This window comes from Lolium rigidum, chromosome 6 (genome assembly GCF_022539505.1).
Source record: "Lolium rigidum isolate FL_2022 chromosome 6, APGP_CSIRO_Lrig_0.1, whole genome shotgun sequence".
NCBI lineage: Eukaryota > Viridiplantae > Streptophyta > Magnoliopsida > Poales > Poaceae > Lolium > Lolium rigidum.
In genome coordinates this window covers 127180652-127198995 of record NC_061513.1, presented here as the reverse complement: position 1 = coordinate 127198995, position 18344 = coordinate 127180652, and the positions used below count along the sequence as shown (strand labels likewise).

The following is an 18344-nucleotide window of genomic DNA, read 5'->3' as shown; positions in this document are numbered from 1 at the left end:
TCTTTACTCTTTCTTGTTTAGTACAAGTTTTACCTTGAATGAATATAGCTTTGAAAGTCATCAATGATTAATATGATTGAGTATGCAACTTTACCATAAGCTTTAATAAGAGAGCGCTGCTCAATAGATGAATATGATCTGTTAAATGTTCTCTGACCAAGAACAAAGTTTGCCATCACCAATTATGATTCCTTATGCACCTTTATTTGTGACTACCTTATACTTGTTTCAAGATTGAGTTATATGAGGAAGTTGTTTACTATAATGTCTTGTGTGAATAAATATGATGCTTCTTGTCCGTATTTTATTTATCGACTCTTCACTCCATAAACATGTGGACCTGTTTACGAGTTCAGTTTCGCTTGGGGACAAGCGAAGTCTAAGCTTGGGGGGAGTTGATACGTCCAATTTGCATCACTATTTTATATCATAATTTGCTTTTATTCATTGATATATTTCATATTGGGACACAATACTTATGTTATTTCATCTATTTTGCATGTTTCATGATTATTTGGAGATTGAGCACCGGAGCCGGGATTCTGCTGGAAAAAGCACCGTCGGGATGCGATATTTCGGAAGATCAAGCTGTGGAAGGAAGTTTTACGGAAAATCCTATTTTTCCGGATGACGGAGGAAGCCGGAAGGGGGAGCCAGCTGGACCCGGGGTGGGCCCACACCATAGGGTGGCGCGGCCCATGGCACGGCCGCGCCACCATGTGGTGTGGGGCCCCCTCGGCCTCTTTTGCCTCCTTTTCTTCGCGAAACCCTTCGTCCCGAAGACCTAAGCCACGAGAGGAATCCTCACGAAGGGTTACATCCGCCTCGCGGGGCGGAGAACACCGAGAGAGAAAAGAGCTCTCCGGCGGGCGAGGAATCCGCCGGGGAAATTCCCTCCCGGAGGGGGAAATCGACGCCATCGTCACCGCCATCGAGCTGGACATCATCTCCATCACCATCATCATCATCTCCACCATCATCACCGCCATCTCCACCGCTGGACATCGTCACCGCTGTAGCAATTTGGGTTTGATCTTGATTGTTTGATAGGGGAAACTCTCCCGATACTGATTTCTACTTGTTGTTTATGCTATTGAGTGAAACCATTGAACCAAGGTCTATGTTCAGATTGTTATTCATCATCATATCACCTCCGATCATGTTCCATATGATGTCTCGTGAGTAGTTCGTTTAGTTCTTGAGGACATGGGTGAAGTCTAATTGTTAGTAGTGAACTATGGTTGAGTAATATTCAATGTTATGATATTTAAGTTGTGGTGTTATTCTTCTAGTGGTGTCGTGTGAACGTCGACTACACGACACTTCACCATTTATGGGCCTAGGGGAATGCATCTTGTACTCGTTTGCCAATTGCGGGGTTGCCGGAGTGACGAAACCTGAGCCCCGTTGGTATATCGATGCGGGAGGGATCGCAGGATCTCGAGTTTAAGGTCTGTGGTTAGATTTATCTTAATTACTTTCTTGTAGTTGCGGATGCTTGCAAGGGGTATAATCACAAGTATGTATTAGTCCTAGGAAGGGCGGTACATTAGCATAGGTTCACCCACACAACACTTATCAAAACAATGAAGATTAATCAGTTGTATGTAGCGAAAGCACTAGACTAAAATCCCGTGTGTCCTCGAGAACGTTTGGTCATTATAAGTAAACAAACCGGCTTGTCCTTTGTGCTAAAAAGGATTGGGCCACTCGCTGCAATTATTTCTCTCGCATTTTACTTACTCGTACTTTATTCATCTGTTACATCAAAACCCCCGAATACTTGTCTGTGAGCATTTACAGTGAATCCTTCATCGAAACTGCTTGTCAACACCTTCTGCTCCTCGTTGGGATCGACATTCTTACTTATCGAAGATACTACGATACACCCCCTATACTTGTGGGTCATCAGAGCCCAGCAGCAGGCGCGACGAGACGCGCATCCCGCGCTTGCAGCCGCCGGGGCCAGCTCCGCGGCCCGCCAAAGCCCATCTGGGCCCGAACCGAAGAGCACAAACGGACTGCAGAGGCGCCACCGTCGCGAGGAAGTCGAGCACGGCAGCCGGCGTCGAAAGGCGCTCGTCGCCGGGAGACCATGGCCCCACGCCGCCGCCTTGCCGTCGAAACCACGCCGCCGCCACCGGAGAGCCCCACCACCGACAAGCGCAAACGCCCGCCGCCACCATCACCGGCCACCGCCTGGAGCTATTGTCCGGCGTGACCTCCGGCGGCGGCGAGGATGGGGGATGAGGGAGAGGTCTGGAGTCTGGCGGCGTGGTCGCCCCCTGAGTCGCCTAAGAGCAGGCGACGCGAGGGAGGGGAAAAGACTAATAGTGTTTTTAACAAGTACTTCAAGAAGTTTTAATACCTCATTCCTTACCACATCCTTCATCTTAGGAATTAGACGACGCTGATGTTCAACAACAGGCTTTGCATCATCTTCCATGTTGATGGCATGTTAGCAAATAGAGGGACAAATCCCCTTCAAGTCATCAAGAGTGTAGCCAATAGCTCCTCGGTGTTTCTTCAATATTTCCAATAATCTTTCTTCCTTAAAATCTGAAAGCTTAGCACTAATAATAACAGGATATGTTTTCTTATCATCAATATAAGCATACTTAAGATTATCAGGCAACGATTTCAAATCAAAAACAGGATCTTCCTTTGGCGGTGGTGTTGTACCTAGATCTTCAACCGGTAAGTCATGTTTAAGAATAGGTTGACGAAGGAAAATTTCATCAAGCTCATTCCTTTCTTCCCTAAAGACTTCACTCTCATGATCCTCCAAATGATGCTGCAAAGGATTATTAGGAGCAAGAGCAATAGATGCAAGCTGTTCAACTCTAAAATCATCATTAGGCAACTCAGCTTCATAAGGAACTTTGGAAAATTTAGAGAAATTAAACTCATAAGATTCACCGGCAAATTTAGTCACAATTTTCTCTTTCTTGCAATCTATAATAGCTCCACAAGTATTTAGAAAAGGTCTACCAAAAATGATAGGACAAGTGTTACTAGCGGCAGAACCAAGTACCAAAAAGTCAGCAGGATATTTAATCTTACCACACAGAACTTCCATATCTCGAACAATACCAATAGGAGAGATAGTTTCTCTATTAGCTAGTCGAATAACCACATCAATATCTTCAAGTTCACAAGAACCAATCTCATGCATGATTTCCCTGTAAAGCTCGTAAGGAATGGCACTAGTACTTGCACCAATATCGCATAAACCATAATAACAATGATCACCAATTCTAACAGAGAGCATAGGAACACTGCCTTTCCTAGACTTACTAGGATGTGAAACAATATTAGAAGCATCTTCACGAGAAAATGATGTGACCATCTTCTACATTTTCGAGTCACAAGGTCTTTAACTATTGCAACAGCGGAGTTCAACATTTATTTGCTCCTCAGGTTCTATAGGTTTCTTTGCACTTTTGTTAACCACACTAGTTATAACAGAATACTCCTTCATTTTAGCAGGAAAAGGAATTTTTTCAATATAAGCTTCAGGAAGAATTCGATCAACAGTTTTAACTTCAATACATTTACCTATAGGTGAATCAGTTTTATCTTTGTAAGGTTCATGATACTTATTAAAACTCTTCCTAGGCAATTCAAAATGAGAGGCAAAAGCTTTATAAAAATTTGCAACAACTTGAGAGTCAAGACCATAAGTAGCACTCATATTTCGAAATTTATCAGTATCCATAAAAGTTTCAATGCATTCATAATCATAATTTATACCTGACTCTCTACCTTTGTCGTTCTCCCATCCTTCAGTATTCTCCTGAATCCGATCAAGAAGGTCCCATTTAAACTATTATTTGTTGCGTGTGAATGATCCAGAACAAGCAGTATCCAGCAAGGTTTTATCTTGAAAAGAAAGTCTTGCATAGAAATTATCAATGATGATATTACCAGGAAGCTCATGAATGGGGCATTTGAGCATTAAAGACTTCAATCTTCCGCATGCTTGGGCAATACTCTCTCCATCATGAGGCCAGAAATTATATATACGGTTTCGGTCTTTGTGAATTTCACTTGGAGGATAGAATTTAGAATAAAATAGAGGCACAATATACTTCCAATCAAGAGAATTCCCATTCTTCAGCAATTTATACCAATGCGCCGCTTTACCAGACAACGACTTAGAGAATAATTTCTTCCTAACTTCATCCATAGACATACCTGCACACTTGAATAACCCGCATAATTCATGTAGAAACAGTAAATGATCTCCAGGATGGATAGTTCCATCCCCTTCATAGCGGTTATCCACAACACGTTCAATAATTTTCATAGGTATTTTATATGGAATCACTTTCTCACCTGGCGCCTCATCCACTACCTTTGCGGTAGTAGTAGATTTTCCAAATAGGAATTCAAGAGAAGATCTCTCCATAATGAATTATAGCAGCAGGCAGAAATAAAAACATCACGTACAGTAAACGTTTTTCTTACCAATTCCACTTACCAATAACGCTTCACTCCCCGGCAACGGCGCCCGAAAATAGTCTTGATGACCCACAAGTATAGGGGGTGTGTCGTAGCACTTTCGATAAATAAGAGTGTCGAACCCACCGAGGAGCAGAAGGTGTTGACAAGCAGTTTCGATGAAGGATTCACTGTAAATGCTCACAGACAAGTTTTCGGGAGGTTTTGATATAGCGGATAAATAAAATACAAGTAAGTAAAATGCGAGAATAATAATTGCAGCAAGTGGCCCAATCCTTTTTAGCACAAAGGACAAGCCGGTTTGTTTACTTATGATGACCAAACGTTCTTGAGGACACACGGGAATTTAGTCTAGTGCTTTCGCTTCATATAGTTGATTAATCTTCATTGTTTTGATAAGTGTTGTGTGGGTGAACCTATGCTAATGCACCGCCCTTCCTAGGACTAATACATACTTGTGATTAAACCCCTTGCAAGCATCCGCAAATACAAGAAAGTAATTAAGATAAATCTAACCACGACCTTAAACTACGAGATCCCTGCTATCCCTCATGCATCGATATACCAACGGGGGTTCGAGTTCTTGTCACTCCGGCAACCCCACAATTAGCAAACGAATACAAGATGCATTCCACTAGGCCCATAAAGGTGAAGTATCATGTAGTTGACGTTCACATGACACCACTAGAAGAATAACACCACAACTTAAATATCAAACCATTAAATATTACTCAACATAGTTCACTACTAACATTTAGACTTCACCCATGTCCTCAAGAACTAAACGAACTACTCACAAGACATCATATGGAACATGATCAGAGGTGATATGATGATGGATAACAATCTGAACATAAACCTTAATTCAACGGTTTCACTCAATAGCATCAATAACAAGGAGTAATCAACACCGGGAGAGTTTCCCCTATGAAATAATCAAGATTCAACCCTAGATGTTACAGCGGAGACGAGGTGCGGTGGTGGAGATGACGGTGTCAGTGGTGGAGATGATGATGATGATCCCAATGAAGTCCAGCTCGATGACGGTGACGATGGCGACGATTTCCCCCTCCGGGAGGGAATTTCCCTGACAGATTTCAGCCTGCCGGAGAGCTCTTTTTTCTCTGGTGTTTTTCGCCCCGCAGAGGCGGCTGTGACTATCCTCGATGACCCCCCACACCTTAGGTTTTCTGGAAGATGAAGTACGCGAAAGGGCGATGGCCGAGGGGGGTCGTGGGCCCCCTCCCCACATGGCGGCGCGCCAGCCCTGGTGGCCGCGCCGGCCTATGGGGAGGGCCCATGGCGGCCCTCCTCGGCCTCCCCTTTTGGCTAGCTCCGTCATCTGGAAAAATAGGAGCTTCGGTATATTTTCGGTCAATTGTTGATCTTCAGAAATATTGTATCCTGACGGTGCTTTTTCCGGCAGAATTCTGACTCCGGTGAGTAATTCTCCAATAATCATGAAACATGCAAAATAGGTGAAATAACATAAGTATCAGCTCTAAATATGAAATATATCAATGAATGACAGTAAATTATGATATAAAATAGTGATGCAAAATGTACGTATCAATGCGCGCTGCCAGATCTAGGTCGCCGCCGCCGGTGCGGAAATTGGGGGAATGCAAAATTTGGGAGGGGGCTAATGGAGAGGGTAACCAAAGAGGGAGGTTACCCCTACCTTTGTCGCGCAACGCCGTTGGGATTTCGGCTTCTCCCGCCATGCCGAGGCGGAGCTCCCGCGCGGCGTTGTCGATTATCGTCTCGCCGTGGCCTGGCCCTGGAGAAACTATCAAACCGGGCGTTCTTTCGGGGCCTGTACCAGGGGTGCTTTAAAATCCGTGCTATGCAAGAACGCGAGTGTGTCGAGGGAACCAAACGGCCCGAAATTTGCTGGACCGATGCGAGCCAAGCGGCACCAGGCTAACAAACGCGCCCTAAAGGCGGGGCAAAGGTACACGGACGGAAAACTCTGTCGATCAGATCCAATCTCACAAAACAACAAGCCGTGGCTCAATCTTACTCACAAAACAACAAGCCGTGGCTCAATCTTGTTGAAACTGCTTGATGCCGCATCGGCGGCTGTTGATCCAAAACGACGCTGCGCAGTGCTACCCCAGAAGCACAGCGGAAATTCTCCCGGGGCAGCGGATAGATCTTGAAACCTTGTGCTCCGATACCACTTGTTACAAAACCGCGCAAATAAAATTAGATCAAACAAAGAACAAGAACACAGAGTTTTACGTGGAAAACCCAAACGGAAAAAAACCACGGAACGCACGGCGGCGTATCACTATAATTGGAGGAGTATTACAATACACGAGAGGATAGACCCTCTACGTGCTATCAATATGTTATATCTCTCTCTCATCTATTCTATGACTACCTGGGACTATATATAGGGGCAAACAACTCTCTTTCTTGGCGGACACGAAATATAGTTGTAGATGTGCTACGTCTAGCACGGTTGTCACGCCGTAGTCTATTAAGACTCCTTCCATAGTACAACAGGTAAATAGATTTCAGATCATATTCAACATTGCTCATACTCATACCTCACGGTCTATGCAGTGCAGGTAGAGCATCTCAACATTTGTCAAAGTTCTAGGGAACCCCTTGTTGATGTAGTCAAGACCAGCATCAATATCCAGGAACTTGATACACACATCTTTCAGGTTAGATGTTTCTGCAAATGCTAGAGATACCATCGGACCAATGTACTCAAGTGTTGCTAGGTAGCAGCAGTTCAACTCCACCTTCTCAAGTAGGTCGCAGACTCCCACTCGCAGATGCTTCAGCTTATTCAGCAGACGAGTTGTCCTTATTGCCGTTAGCGTTCCACAGTAGGCAATCTCAAGGAACTCAAGCAATTTGCTGCAGTGGGACAGAAAATTCTCGAGCTCTTCATCCGCTACATCGACATCTACCAAGCTAAACCTTTTGAGGTTCCGAATGCCGCTGAAATCAGCAGGCGCCTTCAGGTAGACAGAAACAAGTTGCAGCCCGCGCAAGTAAGAGCTGTTGTTGGCATCAAAGAGGTGGCAGGGAAAGTTGTATAAATCCTTTGGCCTTGTGAAAAGATAGGACCCCTCATTGTACATTACAAAGGACTTAATCCTGTGATCCGATAGGAAGAGAGTGGGTTCTTTTGTCTTCGATGCAACCACAAAGCTCACCCATCTATCTTGGTGACAAGCAGATTTGTTGTCTAAAGCATACTTGACCTGCATGCGCTCGACCCCTTCACCACTGTGTTGCTGCAAGATTGCATCCACTGTGGCATTGAATTCCTCTGTTTTGGCGGTTGCGTAGTAAGAAGGAGAGAATTTGACGGAACGGCACATTCACATTGAAAGTAAGCTGATCGGTGTGATCGCACCAAACATATCTCCACTGACTTGATAATATGCTTGTTCTGACAGCATCTCTTGTGGGTAATTTTGATATGACACTGCACAAAATATTCTATTGCACAAGAGATTATCTGTAAGTACATAAACCCTAATATTACTCAACGGACCAAAAATAAAACAATGTTCTCGCTAGTTAAAAGAACTCTATGGGGTCTGTTCTATAAATATGCACACAATGCATACCGTGGGAAGATTGCAAAGGTGCAGCTGCGACCTTTTCCTTCTCTTATTAGGAGTTGCTCCATACAATACTTGTTTTGATTCTCTCTTCATGTTGGTCTTTCGGCTGTTAACTAGTACTTGTCTGCTATGAAGATTATATCGTTTTCAATGCAAAGCATTGCACAAGAGAAATAAATTAGGGTGTGACTATTTCTCAGCTGAGAACTAACTTCATTTTCAGTCATATGATGTCATTAAATCTCTATTGCAACTCATGTTGCAACTTACGATTTGCATGAATCACGATACAAATCAAATGGTATAGGACTTAACGGAGCATACCAAATCCCAATAAATTGATATATGGACAAGTAATGGCTATTTCAGATTCCTGCACGACATGCAACCGTAATCAGCGATCGAGCCTCAAAAGTGTTAGGATTGATCTCCACCGCACCAGAGCCCAACGGCTCTGGCACGACCCCTTGACCTCGTCCGCGCCCTGATCGGGGGCGCCCAACCGTTCGCTGGTTGGTGGGCCCGTGTCGCCTGCACTATATAGAGTGGTGGGGGCCAGTGGCACTCGGAACGAGGTGATCCGGAGCTGCCACTCGCCCCACCAGATAACCCACCGATTAGGGTTAGTGCAGTGCCGACGGGAAGATCCGCCGCCACCACTACTTCACCGATCCGCCGCCGTCACCATGTCGACGTCGACAGGTTCGTCGTCCTCGCAGGGAGAAGGTAAATGCTCACAGACTGTCTCTCTACCGGCACAGATCCTACACCTATCGATCTAGCGCATTTAACATTGGTATCAGAGCGAGGTAGTGTGTAGATCTTGTGTTTTTTCGGTAGAAAAGTATGAACAGTATAGATCTTGTGAAGATCCCCGCAACCAAACCCTAACCCCAATAGTGAGAAGGGAAAGGCAGAGAAAAGAAAGGCCAGCGGCACCTTGCCGGCAAAGCTGCGCCGGCATATGGCTGCGCATAACCCAACCCCACGGGGCAGAGAACAGAACACCGGTTGCGGGTGGCGGCCGCCGCTGCTGCTCGTCGCCGCCGACAAAGGGCGCCGACTCTGAGCTACTTGACGGCGGTGCGCCCACCCTCGGGTGCACGCACGCGCCGGCAAGTAGGCCAGGGAGGCGCCGCACCTCTTCTCATCGCCGTGAATCCGTCGGGGTTTTCGGTGGGAGGAGGAAGAGAAAAGAAAGTGGAGAAGGAATGGTGGGGGGAGCCACGCCGAGCTGCTGCCGTGGAAAGCTCGCCGTCGTCGGCGGCGCGCCGGCGCGGGCGCTCGGGCTTTCTTCCACCGCCGCCAGAAGGCGAGCGGGAGAGACAGAAAGGGGAGGTCGGGCTGCCGAGCTAGCGCGAGGAGCCGCCGGGCGGCGCCGTCGCAGTCGTCGGCGAGCCGCCGGGCCACGCGAGTGGGCGGGAGGTACAGCCTCCGCGCCGCCGCTTAGAGCACAGAGAGGCCAGAGATGGGGCAAATGTTTTAGGGTTAGGGTTACAGAGGGGGCGGCGGATCAGCCGTCGATTTATACCGGCCGAAAGTGAAGGTCCGCCGTCGATCGCATCTGACGGCCAGGAAAGAGCCACGTCGGCGCTTGGAGGCCGTGTTCGGGCCGCGTTTGGCAGGCCGCGTGGGCAACGCGGGCCAGGCCGCGTTAGCAGGCCGCACCGCGTGCGGGCCGCGTCTGCTGGCCGTGTGGGCGGCGCGTCTGCCAGCCGCGTGGGCGACGCGTTGCCGCGCGTCGCTCGGCGCGAGCGGGCCACATGGGCCGCGACAGTTTACAGTTTTTTTTTTACAGTTTTATTAATTACAGAGGCTTTTTTAGACAGTTTTGGGTCATTTTTTGGCCAAAATTTTGTCTAGTTTTTTCTGAATAAATAGGACCAACGAAATATTTGTTCAGAAATTAAAAGGTAAAGGAAATGCCTCTGAAAAGTTCAAAGCTTAAAGTTTAAATTCACAGTTTCCGCTGCATATAGTAAAAGAAGCATTTTTGTCAAGTTTTTTCCTGAGCAAATTGAACCAACGAGATATTTGTTTTAGGAAATTAAAAAGTAACAAAGATGTTTCTGAAAGTTTTAAAGTTTAAAGGAATTCAAAGTTTTCGCTGCAAATAGTTAAAGATGCATTTTAATGCAAAAGTGATAATCAAAATTTTAAAGAAATGATTAAAGTGATTATTGTGATAATTATGGTTATGTTATTTTTGGACCAACGTTATTAATGACATGATCATGTTTTGTTGCAATAAGAGATGCATTTATCTCTATTTCTGCCCAACGGTGATATAGATATAATTGCACAAACAGTTGTATGTTCTAATTTTGACCAACGTTGGATTATTGCATACAATTGTTGTTATGATCTCATTTCATTGTGGTTTAAAGGAGGGTACTACTTGATGAGCTGCATCAAGGATGTTCCAACCCTCAAAGGTGACAACTACACTGAATGGAGAAAAGAAGGTCGATTTGTGCTGAGGTGGACTGGGTTCCCACAGCTGGTCTGACCAAAAGATCCAGTCAGAAATGACAAGGATGATGATGCTGCATGGCAGTATAAAATGTGGCTAAGTGCCATTTATAAAGAATACAATTAAGAACGCTATTGTGAGCTCAATTGCAGAGTGTGCTTCCGTAAGGGAGTATCTTGAAAGAATAAAGAGCTAGTTCACAGGTTCTTCAAAGATATGTGCGACCCAGCTGCTGAAGCAACTGGTGATAGAAAAGTACACATGGACAGGAAGGACATGGCAAGTGTGCCATATGTTGTAATAATGCTTATGTGGGTGTTGTCTGTGTGTAATGTGAGTGAAAGAATGTTGTCCGCGTCGGACAAAGAACAAAAGAAAAGAAAAAGAACTGATGAATCATCGAAATTATGGCATTGTCGCTTAGGCCATATTTCGAGGGGGAGAATAGAAAGACTTGTTAAAAATGGTATTCTTCCTCCATTAGAATTCTCAGACATAGAACAGCGCATCGATTGCATTAAAGAAAAAATTGTAAAGGTTGATTAAAAGGGGTGCAAATCGATGCACAACAACACTAGAAATAATTCACACCGAGATATGTGGATCATTTCCTGTGGAAAGTGTGGATGGCTATGATTCGTTCATAACATTCACGAATGATTACTCCCGATATGGTTATATTTATCCAATAAAAGAAAGAACAGAAGCGTTGGATAAATTCAAAATATTCAAAGCTGAAGTTGAAAATCAGCATGATAAAAGAATAAAGATAGTCAGGTCTGATCGTGGAGGGGAGTACTACGGTCGACATACTCCATATGGCCAAGTCCCTGGACCTTTTTCAAGGTTTCTACGGAGACCGGAATAGTCGCCCAGTACTCGATGCCGGGCGAACCTCAGCAGAATGGGGTAGCTGAAAGGCGCAACCATACCCTTATGGATATGGTGCGCAGTATGATGAGCTATTCCACCCTACCATTGGGATTGTGGATTGAGGCGTTAAAAACCGCTATTCACATTCTAAATAGAGTACCAAGCAAATCGGTGCCCAAAACGCCGCATGAGCTACGGACAGGGAGAGTGCCTTCTCTAAACCACCTGAAAGTGTGGGGGAGCCCTGCTGAGGCCAAAGTATTTAATCCAAACATCGCAAAGTCAGATACCAAAACAGTCAGCTACCATTTTATTGGCTATCCTGAAAAGTTAAAAGGTTATCGTTTCTATTACCGAGAGAAATACACAAAGTTTGTGGAAACGAGACATGGTGTCTTCTTAGAGGACGAAATGATAAGGGGGAGCATGGTAGCTCAGAAAATTGATCTTGAGGAGAAGAGGGTGCATGCACCTAATCCGATGACTCGGGAGCCATTTTTTGCGCTACCATGTGCACCTGTACCGACGATCCCTGCGATTGTGGTGCAAGCGCCTGTTGTAACTCCACCCATGACAACGATGAGTGAAAATTCGGAACCTATCCATCAGGAGCCGAATGAACCATTTGTTGAGCATGAAAGGGAGCAACAACAGCCACCTCTAGAGGCAAAAGAATTTACACAAAGAGAAGGGATAGATTACAATGAGACATTTTCTCTGGTCTCATGTAAGGATTCCTTCAGAATCATCATGGCACTAGTTGCACATTTTGATTTAAAGTTATATCAAATGGATGTAAAGACGACATTTCTAAACGGGGATTTAGAAGAAAATGTCTACATGAAACAACCCAAGGGTTTTATCATGGAAGGCAAGGAAGAAATGGGATGCCGCCTAAAGAAATCCATTTATGGATTAAAGCAAGCCTCCAGACAGTGGTATCTAAAGTTCAATGAGATAATTAAGAGATTTGGATTTAAAGAAAATATTGAGGACAATTGTGTTTATGCAAAGTTTAAAAGTGGAAAATATATTTTCCTAATTTTGTATGTGGATGATATTCTGCTTTCCAGCAGTGATGTTAGTCTACTGCAAGAGACAAAGAAGTTCTTGTCCTCAAATTTGATATGAAAGATCTTGGTGAAGCGTCATATGTTTTGGGCATAGAAATTCACCGAGATAGGAACAATGGAGTATTAGGACTATCGCAAAAGGCTTATTTAGCAAAGATTCTAAGTAAGTATAATAAGCATAAGTGCAGTACCACACCTGCCCCTATAGTCAAGGGCGACAGTTTTGGGAAACATCAAAGTCCTCAAAATCAATACGAGCTCGATCAAATGAAAGCGGTTCCATATGCTTCGGCTATTGGAAGCCTACAGTATGCACAAGTGTGCACTCGCCCTAACTTAGCTTTTATCGCCGGAGTACTCGGTAGATATCAAGAAAATCCAGGTTTTGAACACTGGAAAATGGTAAAGAAGGCATTGCGTTATGTGAAAGGCACAAAGAGTTACATGCTAACATACAGAAGATCTGATTCCCTAGAAATAAGAGGGTAATTCAGATGCAGATTTTGCGGGGGATAAAGATGATAGAAAATCCACATCTGGATATGTATTCATCCTCGCAGGGGGAGCTATTTCGTGGAGAAGCTCCAAACAGACGATAGTTGCATCATCCACGATGTATACAGAATTTATAGCATGTTATGAAGCCACGGGGCAGGCATTATGGTTAAAGAAATTTATACCCGACTTGAAAGTGGTAGATTGTATTGACAAACCACTAAAGATGTACTCGCGACAATGAGCCTGCGAGTATTTTATGCTCACAACAACAAGTCGAGTACAGCTACGAAACCGATTGAGGTTAAGTATTATGTTGTGAAACACAAGGTCCAGGATCAAACAATAAGTCTCGAGCATATAAGGACAAAAGATATGCTTGCGGATCCGCTAACGAAAGGCTTACCACCCAGCGTGTTCAAGGAGCACGTAGCCGGCATGGGTTTAAGGGAAAGTCTTACTTATCCTGGATCATAAGAGGCCCAAAAGTAAAAGAATTTGTTTCAAAATAGAGAAGTGTATTGTGGCTGTCTGATTCTATCCGCAATAGAGCTGTGACGATGAAACATGCCCTATAGACTGATCCAAAATGAAACGAATAAAGTGAAAGTATAAAGTTAAAAGAAAAGTTGAGATCAAGGGGGAGAATGTTAGGATTGATCTCCACCGCACCAGAGCCCAACGGCTCTGGCACGACCCCTTGACCTTGTCCGCGCCCTGATCGGGGCCGCCCAACCGTTCGCTGGTTGGTGGGCCCCTGTCGCCTGCACTATATAGAGTGGTGGGGCCAGTGGCACGCGGAACGAGGTGATCCGGAGCTGCCACTCGTCCCACCAGATAACCCACCGATTAGGGTTAGTGCAGTGCCGACGGGAAGATCCGCCGCCACCACTACTTCACCGATCCGCCGCCGTCACCATGTCGACGTCGACGGGTTCGTCGTCCTCGCAGGGAGAAGGTAAATGCTCACAGACTGTCTCTCTACCGGCACAGATCCTACACCTATCGATCTAGCGCATTTAACAAAAAGAGATCGAGCAAGCGGAGTTAGAAAAAAAAACTCGTTTGTTTCTTTTGTGAGCAATGATAAAACATTAGGGACTCAAGAGATGCTGGTATAGAGATCGATGTAACGGTGATTGAAAAGATTATAACGCTAAGGATGAGAGAGGAAGAGAGTGTACCTTCCAGATGGGAGCAAGTAGCGGCGCGGTTCCTCTCCCCCTGGCAACACCAGGAGTTTCTTGACGGAGGTGATTGGAGTGGGATTCTTTTTTCTTCTTGAGCACACGGATTGGGATTCATATTTACGTACGGAGCCGAGGTGTCATGGTTGGCCTTTAACGAGCTTACAGAGGCCGTCGTAATGTACAGACTTGGGTATCTAAGAGCATCCAGCCGTTGGGGCTCCCCAGACCGAAATCCGGCGTTATTTAGCGCCGGATGGATGAAGTTTTTGGCCTGGGGAGGCCCATTTTTCCAGCCGCGAGCCCATGGACGCGCACCCACCGCGTGCATAGCGACGGCGCAGTCACCGGGAAGGGCAATCGTCGGAGTTCCCTCGACGCATTGAACCGTCGCGAAGCGGACTGGAGAGCCGAAACGACTCGTCGGGAACGGTCGAAGTGGCCTCGATGCGAGAACCGCCGTAATGGAGCACGAACTCCGCGGAAGAGCAACCGCCGCTCTCTTTCGTCGAGAGACCTACATATACGGTTTCCGACGGCCGACGCCATTCATCCGTTCTCTCGTCACCATCCTCCGTCAACCATGAGCGATCTCTCTTGGCCATCGGACACCGACAGCCGAGGGAAGCCGCCCGGATGGCGACATTGGTGGGATAAAGCTGCATCGTCCAGCAGCGACGATTCCCCTCCGCCGGCCGGCGAGGACGACGACGAGGAGGACGAGGAGGAGGCCGAAGAGGCCAAGGAGCAGAGCCGAGGAAGAGGCCGACGAAAAGGAGGAGGAAGAGGCCGAGGAAAAGGAGGAGGACGACGAAGAGGCCGAGGACACCGACGAGGAGGAGGAGTCAACTTCCTCCGACGAGGAGGTGACGAGCCGGAAGCGTCGCCGCGACGACGATGAGGCGGGGCCTTCTAAGAAGAAGAAGTAGTTTAAGTTAGTTTTAAAGTTTTTATATGTAATTTCTATGTTTATTCGAATTATATTCGAAATATATATAATATATCTATGTTGCACCACTTGAGACTTCAAAGCTTTCGTTCGACGAGGGTATTGCCGTAGATCGGGAAGACGAGGGTTTTGCCGTAGATCGGGAAGACGAGGGTTTTGCCGTAGATCGGAGGCCATTGTCGCCGACAAGTTGGGGCCACGCGCGCTTTCATTTCGTCCGGAGTCCCCGAGCGCTCCCCGGGGGGCCGGGGATGGCGTGGGATCGCCGGATGAATTTAGGCCCAAATCCGGACGAAAACGAGGAACCGGGGGCGCGACTGGGCCGAATTACGCCGTCCGGATGGAAAAAACGGGCCTGTTCGGGGGACGAGTGGAGATGCTCTAACTGGGCTAGCCCAGATCCACATAATTCCTACGGTTCAGCCCAAATGCAAAATAGGCCCATGATTTAGTGGAGATAACGGGCTGCGTGAGGAAGCCTCTAGAAAATGCGAGTTGAAGCCTCTGCTAGATTTGGCAGTCAGGGGAGGTGAGGTCGGGAGCAAAAAATGGCCACTAGCAGCACGAGGCGGCCGCCGGCGGCGGCGGCGGATGCTTCCTCGCGGCCGAATGCGCAGAGTCCTCCACCACCGAACTTCTCCGTTCAAAGGTAAGCAACGCAGCCTACACGCCGGCCGCTCGTCTGGTTCAAACCCTAGCCGTACGCTCCCGTAATCTCTGATGTGTTCGCACGCTTGCGGGCTTGCTCGATTTCGCAACGCAATTGCATCAAGAAGTAGATGATCTGATGGTCGCATGGTTTGATTTCTTCGGGGGCTCCGGGCGATACCTTGCTGATTGCATCAAGTAGTGTGTTCTTCTTTTTCTGCAACTCATCATATAGCTTGTGAGATGTGGTTCCAGAATCCTTTATTTTCCATCATCAGTTTGGCTTGTCGAATACGCGAGATGAATGTCGTCCTAGCAACTGACGAATCGGTTCACATGCTATAGTCTTCATAAAATGTTCAGAAGACGATGGGGGAATTTTCGAAATAAATATCAGTTTTATGTCGCTTAATTTTTTTAATACAATGATGCGGGTGTGTTATAAAAATTCAGTTTTAGCACTTGCGTTCCTTTAACTGGTGCTGACCATAATAAAACAGAGATGTCTAACCATGCCTATCTGTAATCAGTGCATTTTTTCTTTCTAATTAACACCCTAAGGATAACACATCTTGCCATATTTCTAGCATTTGAGTAGTTGCAATTTCCATTTCTTGTATGCTCTTGCTTGATGCTTCTAGTTTGTTGATCTCAATTTATTGTGTGTTGACAGGGAAGTTGGTGTTGTGAAAGGCAGTAAAAGATCCTCTGAGAAGGCTTGCAATGCCCCAGTCTCCATCTCCTCCGCCATTTGTGCACCCGTAGATTGGGCAGAACTACTAGACAGCCTTCTCCATGAGATCATTGGTCTATTCACCTCCTACCATGACCTTCTGAGATTTGCCAGTACTTGTCGTTCTTGGCGTGCAGCCTTCTCCTCCTACCATCAAAATTTAAGGTTGCCTTCCCCTTTCTTGTCCTCCAACCTGATAGGTTGCCCTCTCCCTATAACCCTTATGATGATAATTTCTCCAAAACCAAATGGCAGCTCATTGATCCTACCAATCCATCATCCTCTATTCGCTGTGCAGCACGCATGTATCATACATTCCTGGATAACATGGACTTTGTAGGATGCTCACAGGGTTATCTCATCTTTTCCAGCAGTGAACAATGCCTCCTTGTCGATGTGATCAACGGTGCTAAAATTAGACCACCCCAATTGCCATACCCTTACAAGAGTGTCATTGACTGTGCCATCCTCACCGCACCTCTCTCATTGCCCAACACACATCTGCTAGTTTGCACCAAGTTCTCCCTGTTCCAGTGGCGAGTTGGAAGCCATGCTTGGTCGGAGCATTGTCTTTGTAATGAAGATATCCGTCAGATTGTGGTCTTCCAAGGTCAGATCTTCGCCCTGAACTCTCTAAGGAGGATCTGTAGTGTGCACTTGGGGCAGCAGCTCTGTGTCGAGGACGTAACAGTTGCATCTCAATGGGAATCCAGCAAAGTTATGGGTGTCCATTATCGGCCATGGCTAGTTGTGTGTGGTGACATGCTCCTCGTGGTTACGCTCATACTAGACTATGGTCACACGCGTGCCAGATTTGAGGTCTTTCGTCTCGATTTATCAGTTAAGCCTGCCATGTTGGTGAAAGTGGACAAGTTGGAAAACTGGGCTCTCTTTGTTGGCACTGATATGAGGAGCCCTACCTTTGCTGGCATGAACCCTGAAAGGTGGGGTGGAAAGAGCAACTACTTATATCTTGCAGGCTCATTCAAAGACTCCACAGAGCCTTGGTTCGCGATCCAGTTGGGTGAGGCATCTCGACACATGGAAGAAGAATTATATTGTCGTTGCAGCGGAAATGGAATGTGGACGGGTATATTCAGGAAGAGCATGCAGCCCCTCTGGGTGATCCCGAGGCAGCAAACTTAGATGGAAGAATTCCTGCTTTCAGCCAGAGTCTGCACCCAAGTTGCTGAAGCTCAGCTCCCTGATGGTGCTAATCTATTGCTTAGTGAGTCAGTTTAGTTGCAATAGAAAGATGAAAAGATTGAAGTATTTTTTCCAAATCGAAACTGTTGCTTCTTTGATCCATCCTGACTCCTGAGTGAATGATGCTTCATCCCTAACCATGAAGTAATTAACCAAACCGTTGCTTTTGTGCTCCCTAATAGTGCTTTGATGTGTGTTTCGCTTTAGTGTCTGTTTCGCAGTCCCCAAAAGATGGAGATCACGAACTGATGACTGCGGATACTGCTTTTCTGCTCTATCATAACTGGATGGTGCTTCGTCCTGATTGTCTGGTGAGTGTAACAACATGCATGCAATTTGTGGCGGTGCATGTCTTGTCAAAGTTCCTACTGAATTCCGCCGTTCCAGATGCAACAGAACCGGATGTGTTAGGTGCACTGGCCAACTGCTTGGCTGTTCTACATAATGATAGAGCAAAACGATGAATGAGTCCCATGTATATGGAAATGCTCCATCCTGACCCTAAAACCGGGGCGCGCCCACGCATGACCACATGCAAGGTCCCAGATGATGAACTAGCTAGTTTCTTCCAACAGAATTGTGAATTCTATCCGGAATGCAGTTATGCAGTCGAGGGAACTGGAGAAGAAGAATCGATGACATCTTCATAG

General features: G+C 46.2%; 1 protein-coding gene and 1 pseudogene across 1 annotated transcript; one reads left to right on the top strand and one right to left on the bottom strand.

Moving 5' to 3' along the window:
- Positions 1-7013: 7013 nt before the first annotated feature.
- On the bottom strand, positions 7014-8150 carry LOC124663260 (annotated as a pseudogene).
- Positions 8151-15690: 7540 nt separating this feature from the next.
- Positions 15691-17709, top strand: LOC124666000. The gene is made up of 2 exons (XM_047203353.1): positions 15691-15756; positions 16429-17709. The coding sequence occupies exon 2, from the start codon at positions 16792-16794 to the stop codon at positions 17632-17634; it is 843 nt and encodes a 280-aa protein (XP_047059309.1). The 5' UTR covers positions 15691-15756; positions 16429-16791; the 3' UTR covers positions 17635-17709.
- The last annotated feature ends 635 nt before the right edge of the window (positions 17710-18344 follow it).

Coding starts and splice junctions, on each gene's coding strand:
- LOC124666000 (XM_047203353.1), top strand. CDS start 16,792: ATGTATCATACATTCCTGGATAACATGGACTTTGTAGGATGCTCACAG.